General features: G+C 44.2%; 1 protein-coding gene across 1 annotated transcript in view; it reads left to right on the top strand.

Moving 5' to 3' along the window:
- The window catches only part of LOXHD1 (lipoxygenase homology PLAT domains 1), a 79,757-nt gene that overhangs the window by 8,222 nt on the left and 52,667 nt on the right, over positions 1-18,868 (top strand). Inside the window, exons 8-12 of the mRNA XM_058824078.1 lie at positions 702-806; positions 1,529-1,657; positions 6,909-7,090; positions 11,967-12,083; positions 16,512-16,674. Of these exons, the coding sequence (XP_058680061.1) occupies positions 702-806; positions 1,529-1,657; positions 6,909-7,090; positions 11,967-12,083; positions 16,512-16,674 (696 nt within the window). The remainder of the gene's footprint in view (positions 1-701; positions 807-1,528; positions 1,658-6,908; positions 7,091-11,966; positions 12,084-16,511; positions 16,675-18,868) is intronic.

Genomic DNA, 18,868 nt, shown 5'->3' with positions numbered 1-18,868 from the left:
GTATATAAATTTGCATTGTTACCACAGAGCAGTGACATATTCCTGGGTCACTGAGACACACTCAGCAAGCTGCTGAGTGCCCAATATTTTAACTTTTTTCTTTTGGAAAGATATGTCCAGCTAGGGAGGAAGCATTCCATTTTGGAAATCTTGAGTATAGCAGCTGAGTGAACACCATATTAGACTTTTCCATGAGATTTTTTTATTAGTTTACTTTCTAGATGATGGTGCAGTAGAAACATCCCTACTAATGCTGTTCTGAAAGGTGTTCTTGTGAATATGAACTGTATATGTCAATGTACACAATTTCCAGTATGTGTTATATGCACATGTATTATTTGATACAAATTAAATAAAGGGGGGGGGGGGGTAGGTGGATTTTTTAATTGAAATATTGCAGTCAGAGGCAGCTTTGAGGAGGGTTAGAGGTTCCCAGGAAGCAAATGGGAAGGCTTGAGCACATTTCTTATCTGTAGATATGCAGGCAATGTGCTGAGTGACTGGGGCAGTAGAAAATTCTGGAACCAGACAACCCAACTCACCTCAAGGGCTACCAGAGCATAGGATAGGAATTAGAGATTACAGCATGGCTGTGATCAGTCAAAACAAAACTCAAACCAAGCACACATTTATGCAAGCAAGAGTAGAGTTAACTCCTGGTTGGACATCACACTCTTAAATTAAGATATTTTATCTGGCAGCTAAATCCACTACATACTCAGTGAAAGTGAAAACGGGGGACAAGAAGAATGCTGGGACAGATGCCAACGTTTTCATCATACTCTATGGAAGTAAAGATGATACAGGTATGGCTTCAAATGATGGTTAAGGAAAGCAGCTCTCTGTCTGACACCTGAAAAGACAGGTCTTGGTTTCTTTTCATTTCCCCAATACCCATTTCTCACTCCTTTTATAGTGACTTTGTGTTCTCGCAGTCGGTGCTCACGTCGTGGTAACTTGGAGCACAGCACCAGCTGCTGTAAATCACTGCCAAGCTTTGCGATGCTGATTTGCACCAGCTGCTGGTCTAAAGGTTTTAATTTCAATTATAGAAACAGCACAGTTGACTGGGACTACATTATTGAGCAGTGAATGCACTGGATGATTTGCTTTCCTCAGCAATGAATCAGCATGCTCCTGAAACCCAACCCTCCTCTGCCTCTTTGAGTGGCCCAGAAGTATTTAATCAGCTGATGAGCAAATCCTCTTGGAAGCAGCTGAGCTGTGTGTGCAGCGGCTGGGATGCCTGTGAGAGTGACAGGGAACTGATGGGTAGCACTGATTTCTTTAGCTGCGAGCACAGCACGACAACATCGTCCCTGTTGCACTGCCAGAGGATCATTCAAGGGAGGAATTCTGTATATTTTGGGTGTTGATACAGACTTGGGCTCAGAGGGAGGGACAAAGCTCAGATCTTGAGATGAAAAGCCAATTTTTGCATTTCAGCCCCTTCCCTCGTCCCACTGTTGACATTCCCAGAGGATTTGTTTCACATGCTGAACAATGTCCTTTTGCATCGCCACAACAGGGATAGTCAGCCTAAAGGCCTCAAAGTTTAACAAGAACAAATTTGAGCGTGGGAAGGTAGATGAGTTTACAGTGGAGTCTGTGGACATTGGAGACCTGAAAAAAATCAAGATAGGCCATGACAATAAAGGTAAGATAATCTGCACTGTAATGCAGTGTTTCTAGTGCACAGAGTGCGTTGCTGTATAAAATAACCTGCCTCCAAGACCCCAAACGTAATTTACCTTTTGGTGACAGATCCTTGCTGTCACTTTGGCTGCTGCTGCTACTAACTTTGATGCTGATTCCATTCCCATGTGACATTAGGAGCTCAGTGGTGCCAACTTGCAGCTTTGCATCCTCTCCCTCTGCAAGTCTTTATAGTTCTACAGCCACATCTTTAGTGAGATTTCACAGATACCACCAAACCCCATATTTTTTTTTTTTATTGCATGGGACCCATAGGCTTGTTTCACTTCTTTATTAAGTTTTTGGTGGTATTTTGATCATAAAGTCTTGGCTGCTTTTTAGACAGAATTCTGTGTATCTGCTACAAACAAGGAAGGCAGTGGAGCTATGCATGGATCTCTTCCCCTATGGGTCATTAAATGACAGGTTTATTGATAACTGCTCTGTATTATTACAGAGGCCAATTGATAAAAGTGATGAGTAATTAGCATTTCCACGTGTACATCTTTAGCCTGACACTTATAGAAATGTGAAGCATTTTACCTCAATCCTGGGCAATTTCATCCAATGATCTTTAAGCCATATATTCTACATTCCCTTTGGCAAGAGACAGAAAGATTTATTTCTCGGCGGTCTGGTGTGCAGTGATTCATTTGCTGTTGTCTGCAAAGGCTTGGTGGGTTATTCACTGTTATCTTTGCACCACAGGTAATTCAACTGGCTGGTTTCTGGAATGGGTGGAGATTGATGCCCCATCCCTGGGACAGTGCCTCAAGTTTCCCTGTGGCCGCTGGCTGGATAAATCTGAGGATGACGGAGCCGTTGAGAGAATCATCTTCCCTGCAGAACTGCAGACAGTGGAGTACATCCCATGTGAGCAGAATGCCATTTCCCCAGGATACACCCGTCATTACAGAAGATTAAAATCTCACTATCTCATGCAGTTTTATAGGTTTCACCTCTCCCTCGAACTGGCTTTGGGAAATTTAAAAGTAGATCTCATGCCAGCTATTCAAATTACTACAAGAAGGTTCCACTGGGTGCTCTAGATTAACATTTACTGCGTTTGCCAAATCAGAGAATAATTAGAAGTCATGTGGATGCGGATGATTGTCTTTTTCTTCCTATTTCCCCATCCCCTCCAAGTCCTCTGCTCATTCCAAGCTGTCTTTCTTGTCTCCAGTTTCCCTTTGATCTTGCTCCATTCTAATATTGCCATTTCTGGTGCCAAAGCAGACACTGTGGTCTTGCTTCCAAGTCTCAGTTCTTCCAGTGTCTTTGGCATTGCACACTCTTCTCTTGCTGAAAGACCCTCTTCCAGAGTTTCTTTAGTGCGGTGCTTTTCTAAAAGCGTTGCACCAGTCTGCCTTTTTTAGCGTTCTCCAATTTTTCCTTACTCTTCACTCCCCTCCAAATTAATTTTTTGGGTAAACACTACCCGTACTCAGCTCCTTCTAAGTATAAACTCAAGTCTGCTATGGCAACTCAAACTCTTTAGTTCTGGAAACTTCTTTTCCTGCTTGCATAATACTGAGTATCAGACACCATGGTTTTCTTGAAATAAATGCAATATTTTGCCTACTTTTTAGCCCTCTCCCTTCTCATTGCTTCCCTTTCTTAAGCATCTTTGACAGTGTGCAGAGTTCAGCCCTGGGACTGTATTTGACTTGTCCCTCTCTGATCTGCTTCATTTCAAGTGGCTGATGAATTTTGCTTACCGTCAGGGTACTGTCAGAACTACCTTTTCCTAACATTGGGTTGGATGCCACAATGATGAGGGATGAGGTCTGACACCTGGGAGTTGATTGCCTGACAGGTTCTTCCCTGGTCATTCACAAGAAGAGCTAAAAAATTTCACACCAAGGCAGTTTCCCCTCTCATCCCCAGTGTATGCACTGAAGGTATCAAAAGCCTTATTGCCTGAAGTTCTTTATTTAGATATCAAAATTTAGAGCTGCCCAAACTCCCTTTCTCTGCCTCAGTTTCCTTTTTCATAAGTAGTTGTAGGAATAACCACAAGGAAGGCCATCAGCTGTTTTGCCTCCTTCTTTTTTGCTATGAAGACAGAGGTTGATGTTGAAGGTCCCTCCCCTGTTCAGATCCCTGCAGCCTGTAAGTTGAAATAATTTCTTCTCTGAAGATCTGCCATTGTCATGTCTTTGTGCTTCACCTATTCTTTGATCAAGGTATTTTTATTTCTCATGTCTAACCTTCTTTATCCAAACTCTCTGGAGCAGAAGAAAGGGTTCCCTTTGCTCCCTTCTGCACTTTTGTCAGTCCAATGGAAGACAAAGTAAATTCACAGAATTGAAATGGACCTTAAAGATCATCCAGTGCCACCACTGCCATGGGCAGGGACACCTCCCACTGTCCCAGGCTGCTCCAAGCCCCATCCAGCCTGGCCTGGGGCACTGCCAGGGATCCAGGGGCAGCCACAGCTGCTCTGGGCACCCTGGGCCAGGGCCTGCCCACCCTCCCAGCCAGCAATTCCTAATTCCCAATGTGCCAAAATCTGTGCCTGCCCTCTGGCAGTGGGAGCCATTGCCTGGGTGCTGTCCCTGCCTGCCTTGTCCCCAGGGGCTGTGCAGCTCTCCTGGAGCCCCTGGAGGCCCTGGCAGGGGCTCTGAGGTGTCCCTGGAGCTTCTCTGGTGCAGCTGAACAGCCCCAGCTGGGCCAGGCTGGCTCCAGAGCTCAAGCTCTTGGAGCACTCCATTGTCTCCTCTGGACTCCCTCCAGCAGCTCCATGTCCTCTTTAAGCTGGGCACCCCAGAGCTGGATGCAGTATTCCATTTCTTTGTATCAGAAAAAATAAACTGATTAATAGATGAAGTGATACCTTTTACAGGAGTGACTGTACCTCAGAGACTCAATACATGCATCCCTTCTGTTTTTTCCATGTTATCCCAATCAATACATATTTTGATGCAGATGTTGACTATATAATTTATTAATACTGAATATTTTAACGATGTAGGAGCTTCTGGCATGCTGTGCCTTTGAGCACATAGTTCGTGTTATCCTGATTTTTGTCAGCAGTCCACATCCAGCCTTTGGAAGCAGTCAGGACTCTCTGGCAAACATTTTGCACCAGGCCCGCTGTCAGCTTAGGCTTTTTCACCATTTGAACCATCCCCACTGTGCTGTTTACTACATTCTGGTTTCCTAGCAATTAACCTGTGGGTTTCAGTTTGCCAGAGGTAACTCAACTGGCTTGATTTGTTTTATGATGACTCGTGCCAGAATTGTTTCACGATGAAAACATGTCATCCACAGTCCAATTAAAATCATCCCTGTGGGGATACAGCTTTAAAAGTGCCATGTAAATGAATTGGGCATCTGACAGCTGAAAGTTGTGCTGTTGGTGACCTTGTTAGGGCGCTGCTTTGCTGATTCAGTTCTAAGCTGATGTTAATATTCAAGCAACAAGAGCAAGTGCTACAGCCTTCAGCAGAGAGGATAATTTTTAATTCATAATGCATAGTGTGTGATTTTTGGTATGCAGGATTTTTTTCCCCTCTTCTTACATTCTGGAGAAACTATTCCAGTTTACTTGCAGCACAGCAGAGCAGATTTCATTGGGTTGGGCAGGAAGAATATTGAGTATCTCCAGGCTGACTCTCTGTAGAAGAAAACTTCTTCATCTGTGGCCTCCTGAGAGCTGTATTTAGAGAGCCTGAGCTTTTAATGGATGATTAGTGTCTTATATGGATAATCAGAGTTACTCCAACAGTAATAGAGGTGGTGCTGAGAGATTTCTCCCTACCCTAACAGAGATGCTGACTCTGAAACACAGTGCAAGCTGCTGTAATGTAAAGATCAAAAACTACTGAAGATGTGGCAGAGTAGGAGGGTGAGAATGACAAGCTGACAAGACTGTAGTGAGGGATGGGAAAGAATGGAAGTTTTTTAGGGATGCATGGGAGAGAGATGGCCAGGAGCATATCGTGGCAGAATCCTGGTGTTGAAGGCTGTGCCTGTGGGTAGTGGCACTGAGGGAAAGCCACTTCCTGAGGCAGGAGAGGTCCCTGCAGAGCTGTTCAGTGATGCCCAAGCCTTATGTGGTGCTTTGATTTCAGAAAGGATTTAAAGGAGTTTGGGACAGGACACAGTTTGGGACAGGATACAGTTTGGCACACCTGACACCACATGTGCTCATGACAGTGGAATGTCTGAATTGCCATCATGGTTATTTGATCATGGATTTGGGGAGTGATTCAGCTAATCCCAAGGAAAGTGCCTTTGTTCCTTGATTAAGTGTTTCTGCACTTTATTGACTTTATTGCTGACATCTGGAGATGCACACACCTTGATGAGCAGGCATCTAAACCTGTTTCTTACTCTGTGAGCTGAACACCATCTCACCTTGAAAACTGAGGATATATTCAGCAAGCCCATAGCAGAGCCAGGAGCAGAGCCCCTGTTCCCATATCCCTGGGTCAGCCTCATTCCTGAGCAAGTCTGAGTCATACTCCAGCAGGACTCAGGACTGAGAAGCTGTGAAGATAGAATAGAACAAAAGGAGGCAGCACATCCTGAGGTCATGGGACATTCTGGAGAAACTACAGGAAAAGAATAGGGGAGTATTTATGGTATTGAACATTACTGTTCTGCATTCACCATGGTTCTGAGTTGTAATTTAACCTGTTTGACTCAGAGTTTCAGGGAGGGTGGTACCAAGTGAAAAATGGAACAGAGGAATTATTAACTTTCTTGTGATGGATTTTTGTCATGTGTTTAGTAATGGAAATATTAGGACGTTTTTGTCAATAAGACTATCCTGAATATTTTTCACTGCCTCCAGTTGTCTTAACTTCATCCATCTTCTTAAATGCTCAACAATTTGCAAATTCATGTTCTGCTTTAACTCTTGAGCTGTTGAAATAAATCTTGTTTCAGTAACTTTGGATGGCAAGTATACTGAATGTCATATGATTAACCTAAAAACTCATTACATCAACTCATATCAAGGTCAATTTGCTTTATAAAGAAAAGGAATTTCCTTATGAAAGGGAATTCCTTTGTATTCTCATAGGATGGACCAACTTGATAATTTAACTGACCACAAGTGTATGATTGGTACCCTCTCCTCTTTCGCTGTTGAGATTTATAACTCATTTTTTGTTTCACTAATTTTTTTTTTCCTTAGGGGCATTGCTATGCTGGCTTCTAACTCCTTTTGGCTTGTTTCTGTTTTCTGTCATTTCCTAAACCAGTTGTTCCTTACGAGATCACAGTGTACACCAGTGATATTTTTGGAGCTGGCACAGATGCAGATGTCTTCATTGTTCTTTATGGAAGTGATGGGATTTGCACTCAGCAAAAATCCCTGTGCCTCAACAAGAGAGAGCAAAGGATGTATTTTGAAAGGAATTCAGTGAATCAGTTCATCGTGGAGGTAAGATTGAAGCATGGGGGGCATTGGGGAACATGCAGCGGTCAGCAATAGACACCTTCAGTCCTCTCTATTCTTGTACTGTGAAACCATCAAATTTATCTAATCAACAGAAAGTGCTTTAATAATGCCTGAGATGAGTCTTGCAAAGATATGGGAGGTCACAAAATGAGGAAGGTCATGTCAGCCCCTGCCTCTTCCTCCTCCTCACCTCCATTGGCACCAAGGATGAGTTTCCAGGCTCAGGAAGGGCCAGAGGTCATTTCCAAAATGACAGTGAGAGTGGAAATCCTGACCAGGATGTGTCACCACTGCTCTGCTCCTCACTGGACTCACCCAGCTCAGTCTCTGCTGCTCTGCTCTGGGCTGGGGCAGCCTCACCTCGAGTGCTGAGGGCACTTTTGGGTGCCACAATATAAAAAAAGTCATTAAACTGTTAGAGAGCATCCAAAGATGCACATGGAGGTGATGGGCCTTGAGGGGAAGCTGTGTGAGGAGCAGCTGAGGGCACTGGGTCTGCTCAGCTGGAGGAGACTGAAGGGAGAAACCACCACAATTCCAGCATGCTCATGAGGGGAAGAGGAAGGGCAGACACTGATCCCTGCACTCTCTTGGGCAGACAGGATTGAGGAAACAGTTTAGGTTTGGTATCAGGGAAAGGCTCTTCCCCAGAGGGTGCTGGCACTGCCCAGGCTCCCCAGGGATGGGCACAGCCCTGAGGCTGCCAGAGCTCCAGGAGCCTTTGGACAGCACTGCCAGGGATGCACAGGGTGGGATTGCTGGGGGTCTGTGGAGGGCAGGAGCTGGACTGGTGATCATTGTGGGTCCCTATGATTCTGTGATTCTCTTGCAGTTTGCAATACTTAAAAGCATAATGCTTTTCCTTCTGTATCCTCAGGCAGAGAAATCATTTCTTTGCTGTAGACATTGTGATTTTTGAATACCCGGGCTAACTTTTTGAAAGATCTCACCAAGTATTTCCTGAAGTGTTTGCACAACTGTATGCAAATAGTAAACCAGTGCACATCAAAGAGTGAGCTCATTTACATCCACAGTTTTAAGCAATTCCTATTCACAGTATATTCCTATTGCTGAGGATTTGTAAGAGGCAAAAAACACAGCCAGACCTGCTCTGGCTTATCCTGTTGATGGTGCTCCATGCCCTTCCCTTCCCTTCTTCCTTGCTACAGCACCAACACTGACTTCACAGAGGTTTTTACATCTTCTCTCTATTTTGAGTCTGGTTTGTTTTTGTAATTGAAGGGAAATTTTAAACCAATTCTTAAAATACTTGCAGCCCACATTGTTGTTGCATGTCATGAATCATAAAATAAATCCCCAGTGTGATTCCTTTAAAACAAAGAATAAGACTTATTTCAGTGGAGTTTCCACACAATTTTTCATAGTAGAGGTTGCATTAATCCACAGGTATAAATCTTAAACCGAGTGTTCTGCTTAAGTCTTTATTACATAAGATTTATTTCAATTTTGGTGGAATCTGAAGCATCAGTACTCTTCTTAGATTAAGTGAGAGAAAATGCAGTGTGTTCTACCAATTTATAACATCACATTAACCTGTCCCCAAACTTCATTCTCACTTCACCAGTTCCTCTTTCTGCAGGAGATGGGAACAAAGCAAAATATATTTTTCTTTCACCTGCTTGTGTAGGGCCATAATTTGGACTTCAACAGACCTTGAAAACAATTTGAGGGGTTTCAGAAAACGCAAACTGGGAATTGTCTGTTTGCTTTGTGGTTCTAGCTTCCTCTATCATTTTGTATTTTGCAAAAGAGGCACAAAAGATTAGAGACTGCTCTTTGCTATGCTTCCAAGTGATGATTTGCTGGAGATGCCTGGAGCAGGGCAAAGCCCACTTCTTCTTTAACATGGATCTTGACTGCTCAAGCATCATTTTATTGCTACCTATTGATTAAAAGTCTCAGTGAAAGATGAGTATTTGGACAGGACAAAAGAGGAAAAATAATTTTTCCCTAATGCATACTTGTATGTATGTGTGTGAGTTTTAGAAATGAGTTTGGATAGTTTAATTATTTTGTGGTGAATCTTATGCTGTCTGAAGTTGGAGCAGGGCTGCTGGAGTCAAACCCAGTTTGTTCAGAGTGTGGATTCCTTGGGTAGTGCAGACCCACTCACCTATGGAGCCTTCTAAAACTATTGCTGTCTTTGCTTCTGTATGGCTGGGGAGAGAAGGGAGCAGTCTCCAGTGGTGCAAATGGATATGTTCCATTTTTCTATCCAAGAAAATCAGACTCTGAGGCCCCAAGGACAGAAGGACAGCTCAGTGTTCTACATGCAAAGGTCTGAAGCCAGCCTTGGATATTTGAAGGCCAGCTACACAAAAGTTTGCACTGGAATAACCAAAAGCTAATACTTAGGAGCAAATTTCAATTTTTTCTGTTCAAGCCTTTGAAAGGGAAGGGAGTTAAAAGTAATGCACTAGTAACAAATTACTCAATTAATAAGGTGAGGCATAAAAACCCAGTAGCAACTTTGTAAGATAATCATCCTGTTCGCTTTCTCAGAATGACATTGGGATTCTGTGGCAGAAGAGGAGATAATATAAAGTGCCAGGCTGTTTGTATAGAACTTTAACCTCAAAGTTATTCTTCCAGTTTTAAGAGAGTGCACACAAGTGTTTAAAAAAGAAAGTGATTTTAAAAAAGCAGTTTAAGATGCAGCTGCACTGCAGTTTCATAGAATCACAGAATCAATTAGGCTGGAAAAGACTTCTGAGATCATCAGGTCTGGCCTGGTCACCAGAGCAGAGCACTGAGGGCCACATCCCCTCATTCCCTTAATGCCTTCAGGGACAGCGGCTATACCACCTCCCTGGGCAGCCCATTTCAATGTCTAATCATTCTTTCTGTGACAAATTTGTTCCAAATGTCCAAACTAAACCTCCCCACAGCCTAGGACTGTGTCCTCGTCCTGTCCCTGTTCCCTGGAGCACAGCCCGACCCCCCCCGGCTGTCCCCTCCTGTCATTGCCAGGAGCTGTGCAGAGCCACAAGGGCCCCCCTGAGCCTCCTTTGCTCCAGGCTCAGCCCCTTCCCAGCTCCCTCAGCCTCTCCTCATCAGACCTGTGCTCCAGCCCCTTCCCCAGCTCCGTTCCCTGCCCTGGACTGTGGTATTGCACTAAACAGTTATTTAGTTGTTTTCACTGAGTGTTGGGAAAATATGTTATTGGGTCACGTGGATGGTATATTCCCCCTCACATGGTTCCTCCCTCACCCCCCTGGTCTCTGTACCCCTGGTGGTCTGCCCCAGGGATGGTCCCTCCCCTCGCCCCTCCCCAGTGTTATCCCGTCGCTCCAGCCCCTCAGTGTCCTCGTTGAATTGAGGGATCCAGAACTGGACATAGTGCTCAAGGTGCTGCCTCACCAGTGCCAAGTACAGGGACAATTTCCAAGCCTTCATTCCCACTCATGCGGAGAAGCCTGAGATGAAGGATTGCTGCTGTGCAGCCAGGCCTTTCTCATATGGTGGGTGATTTGTGCAGAGCAAGGTTCTCTCCATTTTGGAGCAGAAGTCCAGGGAAAACTTTTAGCCAAAATGCAAATTAGGGCATAACTCCAGAGGAGGCCACGGAGCTGCTGCCAGGGCTGGAGCCCCTCTGCTCTGGAGCCAGCCTGGCACAGCTGGGGCTGTTCAGCTGCACCAGAGAAGCTCCAGGGACACCTCAGAGCTCCTGCCAGGGCCTAAAAGGGACTTAAAAAAAGAGGGTATTGCGCTCTTTATATAGGCAGATAGAACAAGGGTCAATGGTATTAAACTGACAGAGGGCAGAGTTAGATGGGATATTAGGAAGGAATTCTGCCCTGTGAGGGTGATGGAGCCCTGGCACAGGTTTTGCAGAGAAGCTGTGGTTGCTCCATCCCTGGAAGTGTTGAAGGATAGGGTTTGGAACCCCCTGGTCTAATGGAAGGTGTCCCTGCCCATCGTAGGAGGGTGGAACTGACTGATCTTTATGATCCCTTTGAACCAAACCTATTCTAGGATTTTACTTTATAATTCTACGATATATCAGCACTAACATTTTCTCCCTTGGGACTTCAAACAGCCTAGAAAAATATGAAATAAGGTAGAGAAGTGGTGTCTGAAAAGCCACCAGTTGTTCACACTGTAATATTTCCCTTTTTTAAATTTTTTGGGGGTTCTGCTTGTTTGGTTTTGTCTCGGGTTTGTTGTGTTACTGAAATGGCTCCGGAGGTATTAAAGAGTCTTTTTTCCCAGCCCCGTGACTGAAGAAGAAGTCAGGATTCCTCAGCTCTGGTTCTCTGGTTCTCAAGGTTGTTTATTTTCTCTTATTTAATACATTCTCTTTCTGACCAGCTGAGGTCTGTCCAGCAGGTTGGGTTGAGACCCAGTGACCACCCTTGGGGTGGTGTTAGCATTTTATACTGAAAACTATGTGTACTTTATTTACAATAATTTTCCAATACCTATAACATATGTTAGACACTCTGTTTCTACTCTAAACCAATCCAGAAGTGTCACCTTCACAGCAGAAGATGAAGGATAAGAAGAAGAAGGAGAAAGACTGGACATGCCCAGATTCCTCCATCTTGCCTCTTGAACCCCTATTCTAAAAACCCCCAAATTATACTTTTTCACCCTGTGATAAATTAACTATCATTCTACTCAAACCCTTGTGGCTTGTAACTCTTTCCACAAAGTTGGTAATTGTTTCCATGGGTTAAAATCGAAGGCACAGGTGTTTTTGACTCTGTGCCAAGGTCTCTGAGCCCCCTGCCAGGGTCTCGAGCAGTCAGAGGAATGTCCTGAGTTCTGACAGGTTTGGTGCTTGTTTGTTAGTTAGTTAGTTAGTTAGTTAGTTTGTTTGTTTGTTTCTCTGCAGCTGGAGGACGTTGGTGACATTATTGAAAAGATCCGCATCGGACACAACGGCGGAGGGCTGAACTCGGGGTGGCACTTGGACCGTGTGACGATCCGGAGGCTGCTGCCAAATGGCAAGGTAGGCTCTGAAATCCCTGCACATCCCCAGGAGCCACCATTTTCATCTCCCAGATTGCATCTCCTGTGTACAAAGTGTGATTAACAGTGAAAAACTGCTCCCTGAAGAGAAATGCGCTCTAAACTTGCTGGAGCCTGGGGATCTGGGGACAACAAACGCGTGTTATCATGTTGTGTTCTTCAAATGTTGATGATAAGGCTCTGAAATAATTACTTTTGGGGGGAGGGCTTCGTGTTTTCCTGTGTACTTCTGTTTTGAGGGATCACAGGGACAGGAGTGGAAAGTGGGCGTAGTATTTTAAAATAAAAAGTGTTGTTGCCAAACACGGACAAGGAACAATTTTGTCAGTCCCTTAATCCTGGAAGAAAGAAATGCCAGGAGCCAGTACAATTAAGGCAAGCAAAATGCCTCTCAGTGCAAATCTCTGAATCATGTTAAAAAATCAAGTTCGATGATAGGATTTTCTGCTGTTCATGTGAACAAGACTAACACAGTGCAGTCAGATTGGTCACCTTGGTCCTGTCCACATTAGAAAGTGTCCCTCAGTCCTGCTTTCAGATGCTGGCTATAGCAACAGGGATGAATCTGGCTCTGGGGAGGTTCAAAAGAAAATCACCTCTTCAGGGCCAGCTCAGAATTGGAGCAGTAGCTGCATTGCAGAAGACCTGGACTCTTTCCCCTTATTCCAAAGGGATGTCAGCTTTTATCTCCCCTCAGGTCTGCCCACTCCTCAGGTGGCTCCTAATGCCAAGATCGGTCATGGTGATCCCACTGCTCATCTTGTTTCCTCCTTCAAAATTTACAGGATATGTTTTATTCTCTTTGCTACACAATCAACTCCCAGGTCTTCTTCCTTGAACCCTCCTCATCATAGAATTGTTTCTGGGATTGTTTAGGTTGAAAAAGAACTCCAAGACCATAGAGTCCAACCATTCGCCCAGCACTGCCAATGCCATCACTGACCCATGTCCCCAAGTGCCACATCCACATGGCTTTTAAATCTACAGGAATGGGGACTTTTCTACTGCCCTGGGCAGCTCTGCCAGGGCTGGACAACCCTTTCTGGGAATAAATTTTTCCCAATATCCAGAGTAAATCTTCCCTGGTGCACCTTGAGGCTGTTTCCTGTCTTGCTGTCCCTTGTTCCCCATGAGAAGAGCCCAATCGCCACCTGGCTCCAACCTCCTGTCAGGGAGTTGTGCAGAGTGAGAAAATCCCTCTTCTTCTCCCATTTCCATCCTCCTGGACAAGCTTCTTCACAAGCCAATACCCTCGGATTGCTCCTCTTTATCACCTTTTTGACAATCTGACATTATCAGATTCTGTGTATTGCCTAACCCTTACTTAGGTTAATGAACAGGTATACAGTGTTTTCAGAGATGTTGTTGGTCACAAGCTGGAGAAGATAAAGAGAGGTGTGCCCAAATGTGTGGAAACCAAGGGAAAAGAGATTCCTGGGCTGCCTCTTTCTGCACTGGCCTTAAACTAAAAACTTTGGGAAGTGCCTGAGAGCTCTGTCTTTGGTGCTCCTCAGTTTGCAAAGAGAGAGTCCTGGGGCTGCACCCCCTCCTCAGCCACTGCAGCAGCTTTGAAGGGCAGGTGGGGGGGAACCTGAGGAGGGAGGAAGGGAGAAAAGCCCTGAACAACTTGGGAATGGAGAGATTCACAATTCTGCTGATCTTTTGATTATGGCATGGGAAAAAAAAAGAAGAAAGCAGAGCGCTGCATGATGCCGCTGATCAGCCGCAGGATATTATGACCTGCCACAGGATAGCAATATGCTGCCAGTGCTTCTAAAAGCTCTGCTACCTGATTAGACTGCTAAGATGTGTCTAGATGTATCTGTAGAGCTGCAAAAGAAAAAATGAGGCCAGCAACTTTTCAGATTAAATTGAAAGCACTTGGGTAGGAAACTAGGATTGTTGCGTGCTGAAAAAAAAGTCTTGGCATGCCAATTATATTTGATAATTATATTTCATTTGTTACAACTTGGAGAAGGGGAAAAGCACTGACTTTTAGCTCAGTATCATACTCTGCTTCTAGCTTAGGTCAGACTCAGACTCTAACAAATTCTGTTCAGGGCTGCAAGAGGATTTTATAGTTGGTAATATAAACCAGGGCACTTTACATTGCTTAAATATTAATACAATCACTAACAGGGAAACCCCAATAAAAGCCGTGGCAATGACATGGTGATTATCAATAATGAGATAATTAACTCTTGCAGTAAGTGCGCATTATGCCCCACTGTGCTGTCGCTCCAGTCCCTAGATATCTTGTTACCAAATAAACAGTGTTTGCATCAACGGCCCATACAGCCAGCAGTATGAATGTTCAGGAGCTGTTGAAAGCTTCAGTGAGAAATGTGACTGAAGTGGGATCTCTATCAGGAGGAGAGAGTTTCAGCTCTGAAGCATCGTTCTGGAAAGCCCTCTCTTCCCAGCCTGCAGGTGTGGAGATAAGCACTGTTCATCAGCGCGGCGTACAGTCAGATAATACAGGTGAAGTGGTCAGACAGCCAGTGCAGAAACGAGGAGGCAGGAATTATTAGGTACTGCATCCTGCTTGTGTAGCACAAATAATACTTGAAAGTAAAAGATGTGAAATCACCTGAAGTGCTGCCGGTTTCATTTGACACCATTTTGTATGCCATGCTCCAAACCTCCTCCTGGAGTTAAACATCTCTGTCTGGGGTTAAACCGCAGCGCTGCGGGGAGCAGCAGAGGGGAGGAGAAATGGGCTCTCATTAGCAGCAGAGGATTTGGGCTGTGTGCACTCCAAGCGTGATTCTGCTGCAGTCACACAAGCCCTTTGGAGGGGCTCTGCTCCCACAGACCGGCATCTCTGGGTGGTGACGCTGTGACCTGCTCACTCCAGGCTGGCTGTGATCAGAGTGTTCATCTGCTCCTGCGTGCACAAGCTGTTCCTCCCCACTGATGGTGTCAGGGAGGGCAGGACCTGCAGTTCCAGGCTGTAGCACACAGTCACAACAATGTTCAGGACTGCTACAGTGAGATCTATTCCCTTCCCTTGCCGTGTATTAATATTTAATATTTAAATAGAGAAAGTAGTGAAGAAAGGGCCCTGTATTGGCTTGGTAAGTAATCACAGCAGGGTAATTAAGGTGGAAATTATTCATGAAGAGTGTCTACAAGAGAGCTGGAGAGGGATTTTGGACAAGAGATGGAGGGACAGGACAAGGGAAAATGGCTTCAGATTGACAGAGGGCAGGGTATTAGATATTAGAAATAAATTCTTGACTGTGAGGGTGGGGATGCCCAGGTTTCTCAGAGCAGCTGTGGCTGTCCCTGGATCCCTGGGAATGTCCAAGGACAGGCTGGACAGGGCTTGGAGCACCCTGGGACAGTGGAATGTGTCCCTGCCCCTGACAGGGGCCTTGGAACCAGATGATCTTTAAGGTCCCCTCCAGCCCAAAAAACCCCTCTGGGATGCTGTTAACCTCCACTGGCATGCTATATATGAAAGTGATGCCACACAGTATTCTGAAAAGAGCAGAAAGTCCCTGTGAAGGGTAAGAGATAAATTATGAGCTTGTCAGTAAAGAAAATGACTTTTTTCTGTATTTATTTACTGTGATATTAAAACTAACTTCCTTATTTTATTTTATTTTATTTTTTTTGTTCAGACTTGTGGCCTCTGTGTCTTGCATGGTGGCTCATGCTCCTCTCTTCATGGAGTCTTAGCCTGGAGTGCCCAGCAGAAAAGCTGCCTGCATCTTGCCATCTTAAGGGAGGCCTTATGGGAGTCTGCTCTTAATGAATAGTCTGGGATTAATTTTGTTTACCAAGTGGAAAACACATGTTCTATTGTTTTTGTCTGTTTGATGATATAAATCATATTTGTTTCCACCAAAGTGAAGTCAAAACAAAAGATCAAAAATTAAATCATTATTTTTCTCCTCTTATTGCATGTATGGGAATTGCCTGGAACCCAGCTTGAGTCACTGAATTACCAGCAAAATCATGAAGTATTGAGCTCAGGGAAAAAAAAGGAAAAAATAAAAGCCCTACTGACTTCAAAGAAAATGCTGCCTGAATAAGGGTTGAAGAGGAATTGCAGAGTCTCAGTAAAGCACAGCTTCAGCAGGAATGGTGCAGTCCTGGTTAGGAATTTACAAGTTTCAATACTGGGAAGGGCAGAGGTCTGCTGGATCATGCAGCCATTCTCACACACCCACTGGGAATCCTGTTTTCTGCTGCATGCTCAGTGCTTCTTCTGAGAGCCCTCAGATGTCCTCTCTCTGGAGGAAATGCATTTCTGTGCACTCTTTTAGGTCTGCCTCTACACACTCGTGCACACATACATGAGTTGAAAATCCTTGCCTGCACATCAGAGCGTTTTCAAAGGGAAATGCTAACGTGTGTTCATGTTGTTTTGAAGAGATTTCCTCTGTCATGTTTACTCCAGGGCTCGGAAACTGTCACATTTCCATGTGAAAGATGGCTTGCAAAGTCTGAAGATGATGGTGAGACTGTCAGGGAACTGGTGCCATCTGATATCTTTACTGAAAAGCTCATGAAGGATGGGACACTCAAGCAAATAGAGGAAGAAGTTGAAGAACCTTTAGAAGGTAATATAATCCTAGGAGTAGGTAGAGATGACTTGTCTGATTTTTTGAAGGAAAACATTTGGATGTGTAGTTCAGTGCCATGCTGGTACCACTGTTCTCTTTCCCTTCCTGTTCTCTGCCTCTCTCACAACTGAGCCACTTCTGTGCAATAATGTCATTATTTTCCTCTGGGGCTTTTAAGAACCTGTCACAGACACCCTTCCACACCCTAGTTTCCATATCTCCTCTGATGCCTAACAAAATTCTTGTCTTCCAGGCTGTGCTAACCTCTCTTCTTACATTTGCCCAATTTCACCTGTCCTGTGCACTCTGCCTCTTCCTTTCCCATCCTATGAGTCTAATTAATGCTCCTCTTTCCTCCTAAAGTAGTTTTGTCTGCTGCCCTTCAGGTACACATGCATAACCTTTAAAACCTGGGTCACTGCAGCCACCTTCACCTCATTAAAGTGCCTCCCAGGAGGAGAAAAAATTCTTGTTCAGCTCTGAGTTTTGTCGTACAAAGTGGTGACATTCGGTGTTTGGCTTTACTGGTAGCTGAAGCAAATGAAAAAGAACTGAAATTTCACCCCTAAGTCACCATATGGCCAGCTGCTTGTACCTCTTTTTCCTCTAGAAAAAGGATCTCCTTTTCTCACCCAGAGCTCATTATGTCCTTGAGAGAGGTCATGGACTTCCTCATCCTGAGCAGAACAAAAGGAATTCAGCTGCCATTTTCATTCTTGGCTCTTGCATCTGGAAACAAGATGATTCAACTGAGAAAATAAGTTCTGTCACTGCTTCTTTTCTTTCAGAGTCTGACTTGCATTTGCTGTAGAACATTGTCAGGGTGGAATTAATGTGGATTGTTTTCCATTGCCAAGGGAAGAGGTGCCTTGCTGGAAGGAAGACTGGTGTCCTTCTTCCTGGTAGCTTATGAGAGATTTCTTTTCCTGCAGTTTCCCTACAAGCTAAGTGGGAAAGACTAAGTTTTCCCATTTGGTAATTGATTTTAAAATTGTCTTTAAAATCAGTTGTCTTTAGTTGATTTTAAAGACAATTTTAAAAGCAATAACTAAGTGGTAAAACTGGCAAGGGTGGCCCAGAGTAGTGGTGGATGAGCCATTCCTGGAAACATTTGAACTCAGGTTGGAGGAGGCTCTGATAAACCAGGTTTATTCCCTGTGGAGGTTGTCACTACCCATGGCAGGTGGGTTGGACAAGGTGGCCTTTAAAGGTCTCTTCCAACCCAAACAAATTGATGATTCAATGATCCTATGATATCTAGGTGCCTGCATGACATTTTCCTTAACTTGTTAATTTCTGTTGCTTTACCTTGGATCAGTTACCATTTGTTAATTAATCTACGTGACTCACTTTTCCTTCTGAAGGCAAAGCCTTGAAACAAGTTTTACAATCTACGGAATAGAATGTTTGGGTTGTTGAAAGTTTCTCCTGGCATGGAGCTAGGGCTAAGTTTGGGAACTTCTGCTTTAGATATGAAATATCTGGGACACTCAATGTCTGTGAGTCCTCATACATCTTGGGCAGTGACATGGGGTAAATGACACTGATGGAAAATCAGCTTGTGGTATTCTGAGGATCATCTTTTTTTAATAATACGCTATGTTTTAGTCCTCAAGGTCTCTAGAACCAGCAAGCAAAGGCCAAGGAGGGATGCATTGACTAATTAGACAATATGCATTGCTTCCTTCATTACTAAATTAGCAGCTGCCTCTCAAATATGGAGCTGGAACTCTGTAGGACAAATGTGAGGAGGCAAACCAGAAAATCCAGCACTGCACATCATCCTGGTGGATGTTCTCTGATCCATTTCTCAGAGAAATCAATGGAAATCTTTCATGGATGACGAAGCAGAATAGGGTCTGTCTTACTGTGAAAGAAGAAAAAGACAATATAGCAATTTTCTTCAACACTGTTAACGTACAAAGAATTCTAACTAAGACTTTGTGCCTCTTGCTCATTTGCATTGCCCTGGGATTTGCAGGGAGGCATTCTCCATGGCTCATATGCCACCAGGGTAATCAGAGACTTGTACAGACCCTCACTGTTTTCCTGGAGAGGATGCTTTCAGTAACTGTTTGTTTTCCCCATATAATTGGGAGAAGAGTACCAAAATAAAAATAGGAGTATTTAACAGGTTTAGTAAAGCACATTACTAAAGGCATGATGAGGTTTTATTGTCTCATCATTGAGC

Source organism: Ammospiza caudacuta, chromosome Z, assembly GCF_027887145.1.
Source record: "Ammospiza caudacuta isolate bAmmCau1 chromosome Z, bAmmCau1.pri, whole genome shotgun sequence".
Taxonomy (NCBI): Eukaryota; Metazoa; Chordata; class Aves; order Passeriformes; family Passerellidae; genus Ammospiza; species Ammospiza caudacuta.
The sequence above is the reverse complement of the archived record's forward strand: the minus strand, read 5'-3'. Positions and strand labels throughout refer to the sequence as shown.